Here is a 20,309-nt window from a genome sequence, read left to right on the forward strand (position 1 = left end):
GCAGCAGAGTTTTTTTTTTTTTAGCTGATAGAGGTCCAAGGCCGAGACGGAGGTAACAGAGGCTCGGTGGGGTTTCGGAAGGGTTGAAGGGGTGGGATTGGGGTTTCAGCTGGGACGATGAGTATGAAGATTTTTTTTTTCTTTTGCTGTTCTCTGTCACGGTAGAGCCGAAAACAGAGAATGGGAAAAAGGAAGAGAACGAAGGAGGATCCTTCGGCTCTGATACCAAGTTGATGGAGAACCCTTAGGGAAGGGAGGGGAAATCAGAGTAGAGATGGGGAAAAGGAGGATCACACTCAAACATTCATTCAACAATCAAATTGCTCTCTAAATCTTCAGTCGATTACAACCAATATATAGAAAAATAGGAACATGAAATTAGAAACTTAACTGAAATGGAAACTAGCCTAAATTAGGAAACAACTATAAAAGGAAACCAAAGCAAGGAAATAAATCCTACTCCTACGTTCAAGTTTGGAAACTAAAAGCATGAAATAAAATATTGGGTAAACTACTAATTTTATTTTCAACCCTTGTTGGACCAAAACCCTGGGCTGGACCGGTTCTTCTTGGCTCTTGGCTTCCAAAGCCGGTCATGCTGGTCCAACCAAGAAAGGGCAGCCGTATCTGGATCAACTCGTTTCCAAGACGACTACGACGTCTAGTCTAATAATGCATCATGCACAGTAATCCAACCATTCATCACATAAGCACATCAATCGTTTAACATTGATAATGTAAAGCACAACACACATATCATAAATCGTTTGTTTAGAATGCACAAGCAATACGTGCGAATGGCATACGAGGATGATTAATCTACACATAATTTGCATAATGACATGGCTAGTCTAGATACAATTTAACGATACAAAAACAAGCGTTAAAATAAATTCAAATGTCTTCTCCTCTCCCCACTTACCTATCGGGTACAAAGCTCATTTTCGGTACATGTGAGATTCGACGTGAGAAATGTAAATTGTAGTGGAACCTATCATAAGCGAATGAGGTTAGTATTTCACCACCTTGGGGTCAGAGCTAACGATGTTTGATGTTTAAATCATGTTTAAAATCATAAAAGAAGGTTGCCCGCCCGTTTTGGGCCCATTCGGGCTCAAAAATCCAACAGGTGGGCCAACAGGTGGGCCAGACAGCCCACCTGTCTTAGCCCACCAGTCTTCACAGGAGGGCCGGATAGCCCATCGGTTCAATTGGTGGGCCCCCTCAGGCAGGTGGGTTCGCCCTCCAGTCTCCGCCAGCTTGTGAGAACTGAGGTGCTGCCCCAATAGGTGGGGGCCTTCAGGCAGGCGGCTTCGCCCACCTGTGGGGGCGAAAATTGGTTTTCTCCTTTGAAACGTTCCTCAACCTTGGGAAAACCAAATGAGGCTGTTTCAATCACATTTTTCATACATCTAAGGTCTTATAAGATGATTCTAACCTAGATCTAAGTTAGATTTAAGGGTTGAAAAGCAATCTTACCTTCTTTGCTCAAGAACTCTTCCAAAACCCCAAAATCACCTCTTAAATCAAGAAATCACCAATGCTTCTCAAATCTTGTAAACACTTCTTTAAACCTTCAAAATCAACACATAGACCATCTATTAAACCTTAGATTCATCATCTCAAGTGGGATTTACAAGATCTCAAGGAATTCTACCCAAATCAAGGGTTTTACTTGGGGTTTGGTGAAAGTTTAAGAAGTATAGCCTTCGCTCACCTCAAATCATAGGTCTCGAGTTGGGATCACTTTTCTAATGCTAGAATGAGAAGATCAAACCTCGGCGTCGCTTAAAATCATTTCTTCCTCTTTTTCCTTTCCTTCCTTCTTCTTCGTTCTCTTTTATTCCTTTCTTTTCTCTCTCTTCTTTACTCTTCTCACCAACTCTTTAATGCATTAAATGAGAAAAAGAAAAAGACACAATAAGTACTATTTATACTAGAGAATATCTAGTAGCCACATGGGTGAGTCACACAGGTGGGCGCCTGTGACCGCTCACCTGTTGGTCAAAACTCAGCCAAACAATTGAGATTTCGATGGAATTCGACTCTCAGCATGTGTCTCACTCTCAGTACGAGATATATAATATGTATACACTTTAGGATACGGCTACATACCAGCATTACCCGTACATGGCCTTATGATACGTGCATGTACACAGCTTGGGTACACCTGTCTCCTCTAGCACTGACTCGGACTTGTCTGGCCAACATGTGTTCAAAGTCATCCTTGTCATCATGATCCATAGAGAACCCGCCTTAACCCTCTCTGGTTCGAGTCCTGCATGGTTAAATCGGGTCAACCGTGTAAGTAAACCAGGTTTTAAAAGTAGGGTATCACAGTGGTTGAGTTAACCGTTAGGACTATGGTTACTAAATCGGAAAATAATCCTCTGTTTTTCTCATCCCTATTTTTCCTTGTTTTGCTACTTGCAGAACGAGACACGTGGACAACTTTAAGACCAACGCACCGGATGTAATAATCCTCACCCAATCTTGACCGTTGGTCTCCTTATTGTCCACATGTCGCGTTCTGTAGGTAGCAAAACAAGGAAAAACATGGATGGGAAAAACAGAGGATTTTGATCCTACTAAACCCAAGATTAACCACGAATGAGTTAACCCTTATAATCAGACTAGATGCTATGAGATCAGCCACCAATAACTCAAAAAACCAATAGGAGGGTTCACCGACCAGGATAAAAGGAGAACTCAGCCAAAATGGAGGGAACCAATTCATTCAGAACACTAGAGCTCTCTCCAAGTTTTCCTTCCCTCACCAATATATTAACTTAAGGCATCCAAGGAACATTCTAAGAGACCACATCCGGTCAGTTTTTTTATCTGTGATCTGTAGTACCAAACAACTGCATTAACACCACACAGTATAAACAATTACACCCGTTGTGTAGGGGGCCCTCTGCCCCCTCTTTACAACTCTTGTAGCCCGCTCACCAACAAATGAGATCACCATTATTAGAAAAAAATCGCTAATACCTCTTTGATTAAACTGAGATCAAGCTAAAATGTTATCCATGCCCACCCTGTCCCCTTGATTCTTCCTTTCATTTATTCTAACATTTTCTCTCCATTTTCTCCAAGGACGAGGACCACTGTTGCCCCCCATTGGTTCACTTTGGGGATTCCTTCCCAAGCTGGCAACGTGGCCATTCCACACCCTTACAGAAAGAAATCTCAATTCGTTTCAAAAAATCTGAGAGCAGTAAAGCCCAAGTCGAACGTCCAAGGACTTCAAGGTCCAACCTAAGCACATGGGAGCCGTTGTTGGTCGGTTACTCTAGAGAGAGAGAGAGAGAGAGAGAGAGAGAATTCATGCGGCCATGAATGGATGTGTTTGTGAAAGCCAGTTGCACTAAATACCCATAAATAAGCAATGAAACGAAGGAACTAAAACTGACAGCAATCTTTCCCTGCAGTACCCAATTCCAGATTTCAAATCCATCCACTTTAAGTACAACTGCATACATTGCATGCAGATATGACGGAGAAGAACTGAGAAAATTGCAGAAACATCCAAGAAAAGTCGAAAGAAGCAACAGCAGATTCCCACAATCAATCCCACTAACCAGGCAGCATTGGTTTCTTTTCTTCCAATTTCCAATCTTTCGACCCTTTCCTTCCATTCCCATCCACAATTTACACAGGGGACCTGAACCCTTTTATGATAATTACTTGAGTAAAGCGCCCTGAAGACGATTAGCAGCTCTCTTACGCTTGCTCTCCTTCTCGTACTTTCCGGCGAAAGAATCGAAGAGGAAGCCGGCACCGACACCAACGGCCAAATCAATGGTGTAGTGACCCCTTGTGCCCAGCAGCCTAACTCCCTGTAACACATTAAGCGTGTCAAACAGCCACGCCAATTCCCTCCTCTGCATCCGACGCATGTCCAGCGAAGCTATTACTGACCCCGCAACGTGTCCTGAGAAGAACAGGAAGAAGGATACGTTCCCCACCGGAAAATCTACTCCCGACCCCAAGAACCCCTCCGGCAACGGCAGTTGCGTCGAGCAACCAAGTATCCCTCTGCATGTGAACATGAACAGAGTCGAAATGGTCGCCCTCGGCCTCCCTTCCACCAACAATGTCCACAGAATATACGTCATTTGCATTCCCACAAACACCTAAGAGAAGATCAAAATAAACAAAATTAAAGATGTCGTCAAAAGGAAGGAATTGAATCAGGTATAAGGACATTATTAACTTACAGTGTTGAGAGCGGCGAGGAAGGTGTTGAGGGAGGGGCGATCGGACAAGTAGCGGTGGAAAGAGCGGGTGATGACGAAACCCAGATCGAAAGGAGGAGATGAAGGAGGGATCATGAAAAGGGTATATTCTACCGCCATGAAAAACAGCAAGGAAAGGGCGAAAACGCATATGATCGGGTGGTACCTTACCACATCCACCGCATCCTCCATTGTCCATCCGAGTAACGTAATCGTTTTACCCACCTTGAGATTCTTATTCCTGGTCATGTTGGTTCCTTTGTCTCCTCCACCGCCACCGCCGCCGCCGCCGCCGTTAATGCCGTTACAGGATCTGGGTTCCTTACTTGGTGTGTCCCTGAGAGTACCATAAGAACGACAATGGCAACCGATCTCCTTCATTGCCATTACCGTAATGGTGAATCTCCATAAGGGAAAGTGAGGTAAAATCGTTATAAATGAGGTGAGGTCTGGTGAGGGTAGGGCGGCGGAGATACCAATGGGAACAGAACGGAATGGGAGTAAATTTGTTCACCATATACAAAGTCTCACCAACCAGAGGTTGGATTTTCCATTTTTTTTTTCTAGGGTTGAGACTTGGGAGTTGGGAGAGCACGGATTTGGAAGGTGTCTTTGAGGAAAAGGCACCGATCTTTTCTGGTGTTTGATTTGTTACCAGTTGCCACTTGGCACAGCTGTAGGATTACTATTGGTTTAGAAGCGTCTTTTCATATAGGTGGGTGATCACCGCCATGTATGAAAATTGAAATTGAAGAGAGGGTATAGAGGTCACACGAAATAGGGCCTAGGACATGGGGCTAGGGGCTAGAGGCTAGAGGGCTCATAAATTAATAATTTTTGGAAAGAAAGAACCCTACTCGACGGTGTGTCGACGGTGTGTATCTACGTGAAGACACGATGAGTGTGAAATCATGGTACTACCTTGAGTTGAAGATGCTTATGTGAGTCCTCTCCTATTGATTGTGGGCGCTTGTGTGTATATGCATTGACAGTGACTCATAAGAATGAAGTCGTGTACAAGAAAAAAGATTTACATACGAGAATGTTCTCGTTTACTCCTGATCTATGAATATAGAATCTATTAAATGAAGAGAGAAAATTGATTCTAAATCCATGGATCATGATCGTTCTCATACATTCTCATACGTGAACCTAATCAGCTCTCTTGAACAAGGGGCGATAGAATTCTGCTGGTCTAACGTATGCAACACCAGCTTTCGAGGTCAACAGGAAGGTGTACAAGAGTATCTTCAACGCATGGGATATGAGGAAGCATGATCATTTTACACCCTACAATGGGCACAGAAATCTTCTAACAGGAGGCAATGAAGATCCAATGACTGGGGTACATATCAGAGTCTTCCCAACCATTAAATCCTCATTATCACTCATTGGTCATCGTAGAGGATTTATATCTCTATATTGGGTGTTTTCTTTACTAGAATGATAAGGTTCTTTTAGGGGGTGTTTGGTTCGGTAAATCAAATGGTGTATGTATCGGATATGAATGCTAATATTTTGATAGACATTCTTTTGAGTTATGTTTCTTTCTGAAAAATCGTTTGGTTGCCTTAAGGCTACTGCATGTTTCTCACGGATTGAGATATTGGCTTCTATAGATAACGTCTTTCCGCTTTTTCCTCTTATACTAGGTGGTAAAAAGGTTGCTCAATTATGAATTTAAGTGTTGAGGTGAACTCAGATTTGGAACACATCTTTTGTAATATGGTCATTCATGGGAAGTAGGATGCTCACTTATGAGGGTCATCCTAGTGGAACCAAACAACTCCAAAAATTAGGAATTATCATTCTAAAGAATGTTATCCCAAAGATTTACCGAACCAAACACCCCTTAAAATAGTCTTTGGACATCAACTTCATGACATCATATTCCTTACCATTGGCATATAGTTAATATTAAAAAAGAACGAAGTTTGACAAATGGGAATAATACGGAAAATGGTTGAGAGTTGGAAAAGGACAACATAAGCGCTACAATTTAACCACAAGCTTTGACAACCCCACTCCTAAAAAATAAAATAAAAGTTAATTCACCGATAAATTGTTTGCCACATATTGAGAAAATAAATTCTTTGGCTTGTGTACAAATTAACGGTGATACACATCAACAAAATATATGTACAACTTAATAGTGTAAATCAAATTCAAGCAAAACTATAGAAAAAAGGACACCAATTGTTCAAGTGGAAGAGAAAAACTATAGGACTTAGTCTAAATAAATTTTCACTAATTTTCTGTAGTAAGATAGAGGTTACCAAACATCAAGATAAAAAACTGACTCACAAAAAATTTAATCAAAATAATATGTGGATTCATGAATGCAATTCTCTCACTTTAATATCAATGTGACAAATACAAAAAATCCACTACAACATTTTTCCTTCTTCTCTTGACTAAAAAAATAATACAATCATGTTACAACAGCAATAATAACTAAACATGCACCTCCTAACAACCATGCGTTCTTCATGTTCGAATGAATGAATCTCTTTTTGATATAACAAAAAAAAAAAAAAAAAAATATATATATATATATATATATATATATGTAGCTCAATATATGGGCCTAAACCTCCACACTAAGCGAGAGGAAACCAATACCACCATACATGCGCTTAAAAAAAAAAGGATCAACTTCCAAATGACCGCTCGAGCCTCGAGGAACTCGCATGTTTTGAAATAAGCGGCAAATAGAAGCAATGGGTTTCTATCTTTTATTATTATTATTATTTTGGTTGAAGGTTTCTATCTGTGCCACCATGAAGTAGTAGGAAGTATTGACTATGGACTAACAACTCATCTTGAATCCACAAGGTGACCAAAACCCTAATTCCAATAAGAAAAAAATGGTAAACTTCAACATGACTTCATTTAATCCAAAATCAGCTATTTATAAGTAGGTCAGACTTAAAAAAATAAAAAAAATAAAAAAAAAATAAAAAAAAAAAATCTTTAGTTATGTACAATAAGAAATTAATAAAATTATAAAATATCGATCTGTGCACTAAACTTCGGGGGGCCAAACACCCCTTAAACGTGAAAATTTGGCCCCACTCAGGTGGTCCTATGAATTGTCCATTGGACCATCAAAGTGTCAAAGAGCACTGGCTACCGTTTGGATATTGGTATTGTGGCTCTCAACTACCTTGAGTCAAATGTAATTGCACCCCAAAATTGGGCAAAAATTAATATTATCGGCTAGATCAGATGAATTTTTGACAGTCCATCCGATCCATACATTCTTCCAAGATCTTCCCAACATCACGGTTGATTAAAGGTCGAATGAGAATGTCCATTTAGATGACTTTAAAATTCAGGATTGCATCTCAATATCAGATGATGCTGATCATCCATCCACCTGACCCTGTGCCCCTGGCTAATACCATTAATATATCCTTTATAATATCAACCGGCCAGGTTAGGGTTAGATCAGCCCACCCATCTCAAGATCAATGGTCTCTGATTTGCTACCAGTGCTTAAAACCTTAATTATGAATCTCCATGTTCTTTATTTCTTCTTATTTTTTTACATAAATAAATTGGGTGCCAATTAAAGAGTTAATGATTAACATGCACAAAATACAACCAACTAGGCAACTACCAGTATTTCATTTATGGAAAAAAGAAAGCTATTTGATAGTGTTGTGGACAACTCATGATGTTCATATCGATCTATTATGCGCCTCTACATCTAGCATTGGGTAGGCCTCATACAATAACTATCCTAGTTCTAAGGTATCTTTTGTTTCGTTTCTTCTGGAACAATCACAAACACTTTTTTGATTATGGATCTACTATTAGAAATTCAATATTGATACGTCTAGACACATGGGATAGTGAAACCAGCTATGAAAAGATGCTCATGCCTCAGCTCCACTTCCTCATGTCTCTCAACGTATGCAATACTATCGGGTAACATTTTTTCTCCCTTTATATATTTATTTATTTTTAACAAACACAAACTAATATTATTAGATATATTCATCCAAATATTTTTTTTTGGTAAACATTCTTCCCCGGGTTAAGGACATCCTTAATTCGCAGTGTCAAACGTGAGTCAAAGCGGCAAAGTAAGAGCATTAGAAGTATTTTGTGGCCCATTAGGAGTTACGACCACATAGAACTGAATGTGGAGCCCGGCCCATAGGTATTACATCCAGGGCCCATTGGCCCATTGGCCCATTGTATCCATGGTTCCCTGTCGGTGATGTTGGCGTGGCACTTATATCTTCACAGTTATCCTCTCTAACACTTAATACCATAGGTGTCAGATGAGACATCTCTTTCCCTTGGGCCCTCGCATTAAATGTTTTTTTTTTTCTTTTCCTTAAAAAGAAAGATCCAAAAAGCAAATCTTATATTGGTGAATGAACATGGGGTGGTTAAGAACCCCTTGAAACATGCTTAAATGTTCTTTGTCACCTGATACTCATCGTATTCCATCACTCACTGTAGAAGATGTGAACTCCATTCCACACATGAGCCATGACACACCTTACAATTTACAGGTGCGGCTGATATTTTCAACAAACATGATTGTGTGACTCTGAGTTTCCACTTTTTTTTTTTTTTTTAATTGGATGGAAATCCCATTTACTTTAGCATAAGTCAAAAGGAAGGGAGCTTGTCGGTCAGTCGGTGTCCTTAACCTCCATGCGCCATTGGTTGTTGAAGGGAGAGCCTGGCCACTACTCTCTCTCTCTCTCTCTCTCTCTCTCTCTCTGCTTAAATGCATGGCTCCGAAATCTTGTCACATGACAGCTTAAGGACCTGCAAATCGCTTGCATGGAGTCCACAACTATTTCTTGTTCATAGAACAGAAAAAGCACCAAGTTTCTTTAACCAATGGTGGAGGAATCTGCTCACCATGGCCATCCTTACCGTCAGATTTGGGTTGTTTCGACCATGTAAACAATAAGTGGTGGGAATTGATTATGTCATGACATGGTCAAATGGAACCGCTGAAGGATAACTTGGCCCAAATTTGAAAAAGAAAAGAAAACGCTCTTCTTCTTCTCACAATAAAGGTTGGAGAGTTATATAAAGTCAATGGGAGAATTAATTAAAAAATGTAGTGCCATAATCTAAAGTCATCAAATATAAAGTTATCTAGGAAAAAGAAAATTGCCAGGTAGAAGGATGAAATGACCAACCCGTTCCATTGAAATGTGAAATTTTATCTCCTGCTGGAAACCTCCATGGGTTCTCTCTTTCAGAAGCCTTGCGTTGTTACATGAGCCATGCAGGCAGATTTTTTTTAATAGGAGAATGACTTCGTTAGCTTTACACAAAAAAATTAGCAGTTTCTGAAGGGGTGACTGTTATTATCAGTAGTCATGAGATGCTCTAAATTTCATTCTCCTCCCATCATTTTTCCCTTGGCCTTTTTCATGATAGCCTGTTATTGATTTTGTTGATTGCCTCACTCTATGACTGGTAGAGGACTTTTAAACCCCCACCCAAAAAAAAAAAAAAAAATGTAAAAAGGTGCTTCTATGGACATGATCACCGACGTATTTTCAGCATAGTGATGAGAAAGAAGACCTTTTTTTTTTTCTTAATATAATTGTGGTTGAATTTAATAAAAAAAATAAAAACATGATAGATTGTGGGATTCATTGTGAAGACATGGCCACAATAAATCCAAGCGGCACCTCTCTAATTTTATTTCCTTACTATACATAATATGATATGATAGGACGCCCGTGGGAAAACATTATTTACTCAATTCAACCAGGATGGCCATTGAATTGATTATTTCTTCCTCTGAGTCTTCATAGATTCAGATCAAATCAGAACTTGCATATCTGAGTTATGAAACCACCTGCAAATGGATGTTTGCTACAAACTTAATCTGAGAACCGCCCATTATTCATTTTGGATCCTAGAAGGGCAACAGGTCAGTTCCATAATGTTTTAGGAAGGTTGGGAGGTTCCGGCCACAACCACCATTGACAGCGAAAAGTTTAGTTAGGAGGTTCCTGCCACAACCACCCGTTCCCCCCTTCTGTGGAACTGGACCTTTCACCACCCATCGTCCTCACTGAAACCTCTCTCAAATTATTTATAGCCAACATGGAAAAGCTTTTACCTCTGGAACACATTTTAGAGGATCCGAGAATCCTCCGCAATGGCTAAACAGATCGCTAAAGCCCAAACAGATGAAACCACACGTACAAGAACAGAAACCTAAGATCCCAATATAAGCTAACAAATAACAAAAGAAATTGGAAATTTTCTCATGGATACATATTCAACAACTATAACAAAATCCCAGGTAAGATGAACACAGTTCTTACTCCTGCCTCCCCTTTCCTCCGTTCCCAACACACAACTAAGTGCACAAATAAACATATATAATTGAAAGGAACAGGAACAACAAATGCAAAAGACTTGCAGCATCAATTCATACATGGTTTTAGCAAAAATCAGTCTCAGTAGGGTGAAAAATCAGTAGGGTGTATAGTAGTACCCGCCGGCTCCCATGCCATTGACCGCCGGTGGCATTCCATATGGCATCATTGGTGGTGGACCTGCAGCATATCCAGCGCCACTGATTTTGGCCAAACTGACTTGGCCTTGCATCCCATCCCTCGCATATTGCTGCCAAAGCTGCTGTTCCTGCATAAGCAATTGTTGTTTCTTCTCCATATCTACCATCTGCACATATGACGGCGCTGGGAAGTTCAGAGACGCCGCGAATGGGTCCTGATTACCCACTGCCTGGACTGTCCCGTCTGGGGCTGGAAGGGCCAGTACCGGTGTTGCACTCTTCCCAGGCCCAGGCAATGCCACACTGCTCGCACTTCCTCCGGTCAATTGAGCAGTGCTCACGTGCTGCCTCACTGCGCCTTGGTCATACATGCCGTTAAGTAACAAGGGATCCAACCCACCACCCAATGTGGCTTTCTGGTTTGATAAGTTGCTTGCAGTCTCCACCAAAGCCAATTCCCAATCCGCCTTTCCAAGTTCAGCTGCCGGTGTCTGCCAGGCTGAGGTTACTTCATTCTGTCCTCCATTTGAGGGGAATGCTTCCCAAGACCCATTCGCATTGCCATTAGCCGGTCCAGAAAACAAAGCCAGGGCCAACTTGTTGCTCTGATCTTCAGCAGACGTGCCATCATCCCTTAGGTCCACCAAGTCCTGTGCCACCGGTGCTGCTGGTGGTGGTGGTGGTTGCGCTTTAAACTCAGGCTCAGGCTGTGGAGGACTGTAATTCTCTGGTGGAGGAAGTGCTTTTATTTCATTCATATTGGGTGCCGGCTCCTCTTCTTGAGGGGGTGGCAGTGCCTCACGGACTCTCTCCGGGCTCTTTGGCCTCCTTGCTCTGTCCCTCATAAACTCCTCCAGTGTCTCCAGGAGCTTGTCAGTAATCCTCTGCACCACCGGGTACTCCGACGACCTTGCAACCCCTGTGTCCTTGCACCACCCGTAGAAAGCTACAAGTTCATCTATCTGCTTCGCCGCGCTGGCATAGGCCTCAAAAGATTTCACACAATCAGGGTATTCCATGTCAAAGAACTTATCAAGCAACACTGCCAATATCTCACAGATCTCCGCATAGAGCAGGAAACTCTCCTTAACGACGGGATACAGTGCAATGAGAACCATTCTACTGTTCTTAGCCGCTCCCGTGGGACGACAAGCCAAGAACCGATCGAGAAGTCGTTGCAGCTGACTCATCTTACCCAAAATTCTCTCGGGCTTCATGTCCCTGAGTGGGGTAGGTGGCTTCTTTTCCTCCCGTCTCGATTCGTTCACATCACCGTAAGACCTCGACCGACGCATCCCACCATATCCCGGTTCATCTCTGAACTCTCCATAATCATAATCATACCGCGACGGTGGCGACCTAAATCGATCCTCTCGCGGCGCAACCCGATCATCGCCGCTGACGCTTCCTTTCTGTTTTTGCTCGTACATTATACACTCGAGACGCTGATCGAGATACAGGGCGTAAGTCCGAACAAAAGCAGAATGATCCCAAGAATTAGAATGAGCCTCATCGCGAAAATCAGACATGTTAAGTAGGCGAGTCCCTCGCCGGGTGGCGTAAAGGACCTCCTGCTGAAAAACGGGATCTCCATCGGCCAACAACCGATGCACGACCATCAGTGCCTTGAGCGCCACGATCCAATCCCGAGTCTTGCCGAGCCGCCTAGAAACCATAGCCACACAGGCGTTTACATAACCTCTCGAATTAGAAGTAAAGTTCAAGATCTCCCTGATATACTTCTCGTCCGCCGGATCATCATCGTGGCTGGTGGCCTTCACGATGGCAACCTCCAACTCCGGAGCCGTATTACTAGCAACCTTCGCTAATCCGATACTCGTCTGGTCCTTAACGGCTCCGATCGCCTTCCTGATCGTGCTCGGTGCCATCACCACCGACTGCTGTCACCAGCCTTCTCTAGTCTGCTACTTAGATCGATTTTTTGTCAAAAAATAAAGCTCCAACACAAAAGATCTTCGCAGTTCATAAACCCGAAACAGCTCCACGGATACTTGTAATCAAAATCCTCAACACAATGCGACGAAAAACTCGAAACAGTGAACAGGGAAAAAGCAAATTTAACGTTTTTAGGGCTTTTTATAGATCTAACCTGTTAAGACTCCGATCTGATGGTTGACTGAACAAAGAAAGACAAAGACCGAACTCGATGGAACAAAGCAGAGCTGAATCAGATCGAATGGCACAATAGCCGCGCGAGAATCGGATAAAACTTGAGAGAGACAGAGATCCAGCAATCACGAAAACTCCGGTTCCGGATAATTCTTTTCCGACTTCCTCTCAGATCTGCCTCTGCTGCTTCAGATCGCGACTCTCGAGCGAGCGAGAGATAATAGAGAGATATTCGAAATTGCCGTAGAGGAAGCAAGGAGGAGTGGGCGAGTCTCAGAGAAATGGGTATTAAAAATACAAATATGGAAACGCGGAAGTGCTGCTTAAATCTCAGCCGTTCGAATAGATCAAAGATTTGATCTCATTTGGAGGCGTGGGGGAAGTTTCTTCAACGGCGGTGACCGGCCTTATTTTATTACCGTACAGCGCGTGGAGTTCACGCCTTCACTAATCTACGGGAAGAAGGGTCATTTATTTGAAGGAGAAGGTAGACGATCGAGAAAACTCCTTTGGATTCTTTGCTTTGCTTTGCTTTGCTTAGGTGGCAATTAATAAATAAAATCTCTTATTAACCCTTTATACTTTAAAGTTAACCTCTTTTGGCTGTTATCCACTTCAGGAGGTTTCCCTTCCTTTGGGATAGTAAATGGAAATTAGAATAGACCGGGCCCACACCATGGGCATGGACCCCAATCACAAACCGATACTTTGGAATCTTTCTACATCAATGATTCTTCTTTGTTTGATCCTTTCCTCCATCCTAGCAGAAAATGATAGATCAAGTTACACAACTGTAGACCATCTGATCTACCTATAAACGATCAAAGATCCTCTCTTTAATTAATTTTCGGCTATAATATCTCTCAGTGGGTCCCATTATTTTTATTTGATACAGTTCTAAGATCACGGCCAGTTCCCATTATGTACTGTATCTTACCAAAATACATATATATGTACTGTATTTTATCAAAATACATAAATAATTTTTTTTTGGATAAAGTAATAAAGTAGCATATGTCTACAGGAGGTAAGCATCGCTGACACCGCGGGCCCTCTGAGGGTAAAGGGTATGGAGGTGGATTAATTTTATTTTTTCTTTTTCACATGATTGGCTCTGTAGTACCTCGTTGCTAAGAACTTTGATTTCTTTTTTACTCGCATTTGATCAAGGGTTTAAAACTCGATATCGGTTTCAATCGGGTCAGATCCATATTAGTATTGGATTAGATAAGATAATTTTTTTTTAAATAATTTATTTTTTTACTTTATTAGTGGATCGGTATCAGATCAATCAAGAGTAGAGATTAAAAAAAAAAAAAAAAATTTTTTATTGCTCCATTTGATACACCAAGTGAGAAGGATTCTTTAATCCAAATGTGGTTTTTTCAGTTTATTTTGTATTCTTCATACTTTTTTGTATTTATTTTGGAATTGACTAATAATATGGAATGTTCAACGTCCTGAGGTTAATCCCAGTTCGATTTTTAAAACTGTGCATCTAATTGAACCATGGTTCAAAATAACATGGGTCTAAAATATGAGACCAGTGGCTTGAATCCATCAAATTTAATCATAATTTCGGTTTGAAAATGACTTTGGATTTTAGAAATTTGATAAAACTGTTTAAATTTAGGATTGAAAAATGCTAACTGATTGTGTTTCCTACACCCTCCTATGGGGCGAAGTACACATAGGTATTCAAGAGAGAACAGATAGGGATAAAGGTCATTTCACGAGACCTATGAAAGGGCCCAAGGAATAAGACCAGTTAAAGTTCTTTTTCCCAAAATGTAAATATATTTTTATACTTTTTTTCTTCTATTTTATATATGAAAAATCAACACTGAGCAATAAAAGCCTGATAAGGGACAGGTCCTATCAGAAGAAATTGATTGAAACCCAGAAATTTAAATTAGGAAGAAAAGATTAAAAAAGATAAAAATTATACCAGTTGAAAAATCTATTTATACAAAGTAAGTTAAATTGATTTTCTATTGTTTACTTGCTAAAAAAAAAAAGAACCAAATGACTCAAAATAAAGATCAAACAAGAAACCAAGATAATTCAGAAAAGATATGCAGAATTGATATCAGCTGATTTTGATTAAAAAAAACAACAATTCACTCTATCCAATTCCATGATGATAGTGTATATTTAGGTATGGTGGGTAAAGGTGTGTTGGATTAGGTATTTAGGTATGGTCCCATTCTTTAATAATGGTAACTTGAAAAAGAAAAAAAAAATTTAATAATAGCGAGAGAAGTAGAGAGTAGGTAAAGTGGTAAGTGTACTATTACACCAATTAAACGCGGCGAGGTGACCTAGTTTTTCTTTGGGTCACATCTTATTGAGGGCCCATAGGCTACTAGAAGTAGGCGTTGCAATTCAAGGAAGGGTGGCCAAGTGGTGAACATGTGTGGGGGTGGAGGAGGGGTGGAGCGGTAGAATCAAACAAGAGTCCTTTCACTGGACTTAGGTACATTGACAACCACAACCAAGCCAATCGATGCTTCCCGGAGTGACTTAGTTGACCATAGATCGAATTAGAATCGGCTTAAAACAGTTAAGAATAAATCAAAATTGGATGAATCTATCACAACCCTAGATTTTCGAAAGGGAACTATCTGCCAAATCGGATTGGCCAAATTCGAGATCAGCCTCGGCTAATCATAAAAAAATTTCTTCAGTCCATAATAGTATCCATATTTTTTTTTTGTAATCCAATAATGGTATGGAATTCTAGTATATGAAGAGACTGAGCATTTACCATATAAGAATATATCTTCTGTAATATGTAGTTTATCCAATATTTGTTCTAATTTTACTATGGCACATGCTTTCTTAGTGAGCACCATTCTTATAGAAGAACAATTTTTATGGCCAAAACTATTGCTAAAACATGGTGGACTTTTTAAAACCCCAGTCCAACCTAGGGTCCCCTTAGTTGGGCTCGAGCTTGACCAACTTGGCCCTGACTTAGAGATCTGAAAAATCCAACTGTGGCCTTGAATCAAGGCTACTATGAGCTGTTCCTGATTGGGCCTGGTCATGGGGAGGGGAAACGGAGATGCATGGGCTGGGCCTAGCTGACAAAAATACCATCAATTTTACATTAATTAATACCCTAATAAAATATGTTATACAACTTATTATCTTTACATATAATATTAATATTATAGGGAAGAGGAACTCTATCCGTCTTACATTCCCCACACCCATAGCTTTCAGGGGTTTGGGGCATCTTTTAGTTGCCCCTGAAAATAGGAGCTATGTGGTGGTTATTCTAGATGGAAAGAATTTTTTCTCCCTATATTATATAACAATATATATATATATATATATGTATATAATGTTTTTAAAGTTTAAGATACATATCTTATAATATAACTTAGAATAGGCGGACAAAGCCTGAAGCCTCAACCTTGGCCCAGCCCAGCCTTGACCTAGAACCAGAAAATTTCATGCCCTACTTGGGCTCAAGGGAGGTTTCGGTTGAAAGGGCCAAACTAACACATCTAACCAAAACATAGCAATCCAACTACAATTCTATTTCAATCTTTAATATATTTCATAATTATTGTCATCTTGACATTACAATAACAAACATTTTTAATGGGAGAATAACACACATTTGTGTGGTAGGAAAAGAAAATTTAGGCTGGGTTCATATTTGGAAAATCAAGTTTTGACCCGAGCGAATTATTTGATTTGAGTAAGAAGAAGATATAAAACATTTTCAAGAGTCATGAAATCTCGCCATAGTTTAAGAAATGACCATACCAGATTTGAATGATTTTGAATTTTTATTGACTCGGTATTTTCACGTGAATCATGTAAATCTCTCTGAGTCTATAATTTTTTATAGGTCATATATATTCATAAACTATAAGTTTGATTTATAACTACGCAAAATATTAAAATTTTTTGTTTATTGTCCTCAATATTAACCCATTCTTTTCTTCTCACCTACGAAGACACCATAAACTCTCCCTCTTTCCTTGGAAAAAAAAAAAAAGATATTCAAAAAAAAAAGAGGTGCAAATCTGATTGTTATGCCAATTGGAAAAACTTAATGTGCTAACAACTGTAAGAAAAATCATAAATATTTTCAGAAATTTCAAACCAATTTGATTTATTTTCAATTTTACCAAAATATTCACGAAACTAACCAATGTGCATGGGTGATATATTCATATCACACGCATTATTTGTGTTTTGGATTGATAACATCCTCCAGTCCACCACCGACTCCCAAGATCAGTATGGCACCCCAATCCTCATAAATTCATTCCATTCTTCGGCGCAGTTTAGCTAGGGTCTCGAGGTACACTAACGTGCATGTGCATGCAGGGTGCATTCAGTTCGGTGTGCCCCCACCACCCCCGGAAAGTCTGGAATCTGGATGCCGGAGGTGCGAAGCATTCTCATTCTAAACGAAACGAAACGATTGCTACCTCTTTAGTTGCCTCCCCCTACTTGTTCATGAGCCCCACCTAACTTGTTCCTATGCAACCAAACAAAGGCTGAACCGATCTACAATCACTCTCAATCACTCTCTCCATGATCAAATTGATTGTAGATCAACCAAGCAACGGCATAAGCGCGACACAAGAAAGTTTAATTGCCATGCGTTTTCACCTCCTTGTACCCGGAGAGTAGTAGCAAGTACTCAACGCCACCACAAAATTGCATCTCTACGTGCAGGGTGCGGATCTCCGCACTCCACAGTCTCAACACTGTATACTGCAGATCCAAAGGTTAGAAACCCCTTGGACTGCATGTCTGAATGCTCCCAGCGCATAGAACTGTGCTACAGAGGAGCTCCCCTCAGCGCGAGCACAAAGTTGCGACACCAAAGTAGCCCTAAGATACTTATTAGGGCCCCCGTTATCCTTTCAGTTACTCTGCCCCTTCTTTTGTCTATTGTCCTTGTCCGTTTGTATAATGGACTTAACGGCTCCATTCCGTCGAGTATTAAAAAATATATATATAAAAATGAGAGGTGATGCGTTCCACCGGAGTCGTTCAAGGCCCGGGGGTGCCGTTCTGCCGTGGCCCCAGCAGAGCAGGGCGGCTGTCGTCCGAAGTCCGCTGACACTGGTTGTGCTTTCGCAGCGGACCAATGGGTACAGTTAAGGTTTGGGATGGAGGGATCGCCTAGGAGGAGGAGACAGTAGCGGCGGAGCTGGCAATAAAGGGTTTCGTTGGACGGCGTTAGAGGAAGAGTAATACGTCACAGCGCTTCAAATCTGCCGTTTTCTTTGCCAAAACCCCAGTTTTCTCCGCGAGGAACACCCTTTATGAGTACCCAGAAGAGTCCTCTCTCCAAAATCCAATCACTTTCACTCCCTTCCTTACCCGAATCTCCTCAAATCAAATGCAAGTAACGGGATAATTAAGACCTAATCCATCACCTTTTTCTCTCTTTAACCTATCAAACATAATTCCAAGGATGTACACCAGAAAGTTTTGAAAAGCATTCTATACTTCAAATTGTAAAGACACGTACAGAAGTACAGCGGAGGGGCTACACTCTACAATCGCAAATCTCTCAAGTCTCTAATGATGCAAGCGAGACCCTTATCATTCGAAGGATATCTGTAAGAGAGACGATCCCAATGAGCGAACCTTGTTCGTCCACAACCCATACTCTATGTACATGTCCATTCACAGCCATTTCATTCACTTTCCCAAGGCTCGTCTCAGAGTAGCAAGTCACAAGCTCCCTCGAAGAATGTCCCGAAGGACCGACTCTCGCTGTTGATAATTTCTCGGTGAACTCCATGACATCAAGAGGCAGCCATGACTGCAGCAAAGAGACCGGACACTCTCTCAAATCAGTTGCAGAGAATGTCCCTATGAGCTTCCTACCCTTCCCCTGCACGAAATGGATTTGATTATAAGCAGTTGAGAAAGGAATACATACAGCATAAAACCATATAGGATACACACGTCTATAAGTTGCCTGCGATCTTCTTGAGGGTCTTCAGAGGCTTCAACAATGGGGACAGCTTGCAGGGAAGCAGTGGCCATGCATTTAATGGCATCAATGGCTTTGGTGCGATATGTGACACCAAAAACATACAAGGCAATCGCTCCCAATTCCCCAACAGGGCGAGACAGAATTTCCTCCATCTCAGCTGCGTTTGCCTTGAAGAAACGCAAGATATCCATCTGGGTAAGCATCCTGTAACTAGTGGCAGACTCTGCCAATTCCACTCCGGTGATGTTCTCTGCATGACCCTCCACTGGAACTAGAGCTCGGTGTATGCCTCTGCAGAACACTTCCATACAATCTAGAAGACTGCAAAGTGCAGATGATATCACGAGTTGGACTAAGAAAGAAGAGAGGCAGAAGAAGAAAAAAGTAAATAGTGAGAAGGGTTGTTGGATCATTCGATTTCATGCCTGGTGTTGGGGTTTAGGGTCCAGAGACAGAGACTTTCAAGGGAGTGACCGATGATGGAAGAGACAGGAACCGACATGCGCTTATCCAAATCGAAGCTTTGATCGGGATCCTCAGAGAGTTGTTCAGCGATGTAGGCGATGACGTCGAGCATGGTAACCATGCCGATAAAGTGCTTACGGACGGCACCAGTGATCTTATCGGACTCCATGATCATTGACCCACCAGCTCCAATATATTGGCCAGGCGGTGCCGCTACAGGGACAGCCGAGACTCGGTTGGCCACCAGAGCGTTAAGGGTGTCGGCCAAGGAGGCCGTGTAGGGAACTTCCACTAGTCTCCTCTTCTCCAACATCAGATCCTGCACCTTCTTCTCCCTCAACCACCGAGCTTCGCTAATGGCTTCGCTGTTGCTGTCCATCATCTGCATCGTTGCTGGTGACGCTTCTAAGTTGAAAGAGCTATAGTTCAGAACCCTGTCTTTTACTCCTTAATGTAGCAATTATTTAATCTTACACGGTTGTAGTACGTGTCGGAAGCTTTCGTTTTCATGGCAACTCTACTCTGCCACCTTGGCGATAAGCTTAACATGCAAAGGAGGAAACTCTGTTGGGCACGTCTCATCCATTTTGCGATCATATTTGTTTCTAACTAGATACATACATAGCAGAATGAAAATATATAATAGAGAGAGAGAGAGAGAGAGAAAGAAGGGATTAACGGTGTAATCCCTTGTTATCAGAATAACTATTCACCATTCAATGGTAAAGAGGGAATCGACCTACTGATTCTGATGAACCCACCCCGATTCCTAACACATTTGATCGAGCCCGACCGAATCCAAGCAATTCCAAGATGATTCAAATTAAAATTGTATTGGAGTCCTTGGAGACTGATCTTGTGCCCAATTCTGCCAAAGGAATTTGCAAGTTATAGCCATATCTTATAAAAACCCTGCATTTGAATGCAAATCAATGACAATCTGAGATGGAAGGTAACAATGTAAGTATGATCCAAG

At 41.3% G+C, this 20,309-nt stretch overlaps 3 protein-coding genes across 3 annotated transcripts; all 3 read right to left on the bottom strand.

The window, feature by feature from the left end:
* Positions 1-3,349: 3,349 nt before the first annotated feature.
* Positions 3,350-4,849, bottom strand: LOC122075809 (phosphatidylcholine:diacylglycerol cholinephosphotransferase 1-like). The gene is made up of 2 exons (XM_042640980.1): positions 4,224-4,849; positions 3,350-4,139 (listed from the first exon to the last, which is right to left on the bottom strand). Exons 1-2 carry the CDS (start codon positions 4,626-4,628, stop codon positions 3,687-3,689), a joined length of 858 nt encoding a protein of 285 aa, XP_042496914.1. The 5' UTR covers positions 4,629-4,849; the 3' UTR covers positions 3,350-3,686.
* Positions 4,850-10,436: 5,587 nt separating this feature from the next.
* On the bottom strand, positions 10,437-13,309 carry LOC122075683 (probable clathrin assembly protein At4g32285). The gene has a single exon (XM_042640813.1). The coding sequence runs from the start codon at positions 12,642-12,644 to the stop codon at positions 10,713-10,715; it is 1,932 nt and encodes a 643-aa protein (XP_042496747.1). The 5' UTR covers positions 12,645-13,309; the 3' UTR covers positions 10,437-10,712.
* Positions 13,310-18,352: 5,043 nt separating this feature from the next.
* Positions 18,353-20,250, bottom strand: LOC122075684 (SNF1-related protein kinase regulatory subunit gamma-like PV42a). The gene is made up of 3 exons (XM_042640814.1): positions 19,294-20,250; positions 18,838-19,189; positions 18,353-18,763 (listed from the first exon to the last, which is right to left on the bottom strand). Exons 1-3 carry the CDS (start codon positions 19,719-19,721, stop codon positions 18,437-18,439), a joined length of 1,107 nt encoding a protein of 368 aa, XP_042496748.1. The 5' UTR covers positions 19,722-20,250; the 3' UTR covers positions 18,353-18,436.
* Between the last annotated feature and the right edge of the window lie 59 nt (positions 20,251-20,309).

This window comes from Macadamia integrifolia, chromosome 4 (assembly GCF_013358625.1).
Source record: "Macadamia integrifolia cultivar HAES 741 chromosome 4, SCU_Mint_v3, whole genome shotgun sequence".
Lineage (NCBI taxonomy): Eukaryota > Viridiplantae > Streptophyta > Magnoliopsida > Proteales > Proteaceae > Macadamia > Macadamia integrifolia.

Excerpts from the sequence above, each read along its gene's own strand:
- LOC122075809 (XM_042640980.1), bottom strand. The coding sequence starts at position 4,628 with ATGGCAATGAAGGAGATCGGTTGCCATTGTCGTTCTTATGGTACTCTC. Across the intron at positions 4,140-4,223 it reads TCCTCGCCGCTCTCAACACT|GTGTTTGTGGGAATGCAAAT; the intron begins GTAAGTTAATAA and ends ATCTTCTCTTAG.
- LOC122075683 (XM_042640813.1), bottom strand. The coding sequence starts at position 12,644 with ATGGCACCGAGCACGATCAGGAAGGCGATCGGAGCCGTTAAGGACCAG.
- LOC122075684 (XM_042640814.1), bottom strand. The coding sequence starts at position 19,721 with ATGCAGATGATGGACAGCAACAGCGAAGCCATTAGCGAAGCTCGGTGG. Across the intron at positions 19,190-19,293 it reads ACCCTAAACCCCAACACCAG|TCTTCTAGATTGTATGGAAG; the intron begins GCATGAAATCGA and ends TGCACTTTGCAG. Across the intron at positions 18,764-18,837 it reads ATCGCAGGCAACTTATAGAC|GGGAAGGGTAGGAAGCTCAT; the intron begins GTGTGTATCCTA and ends CATTTCGTGCAG.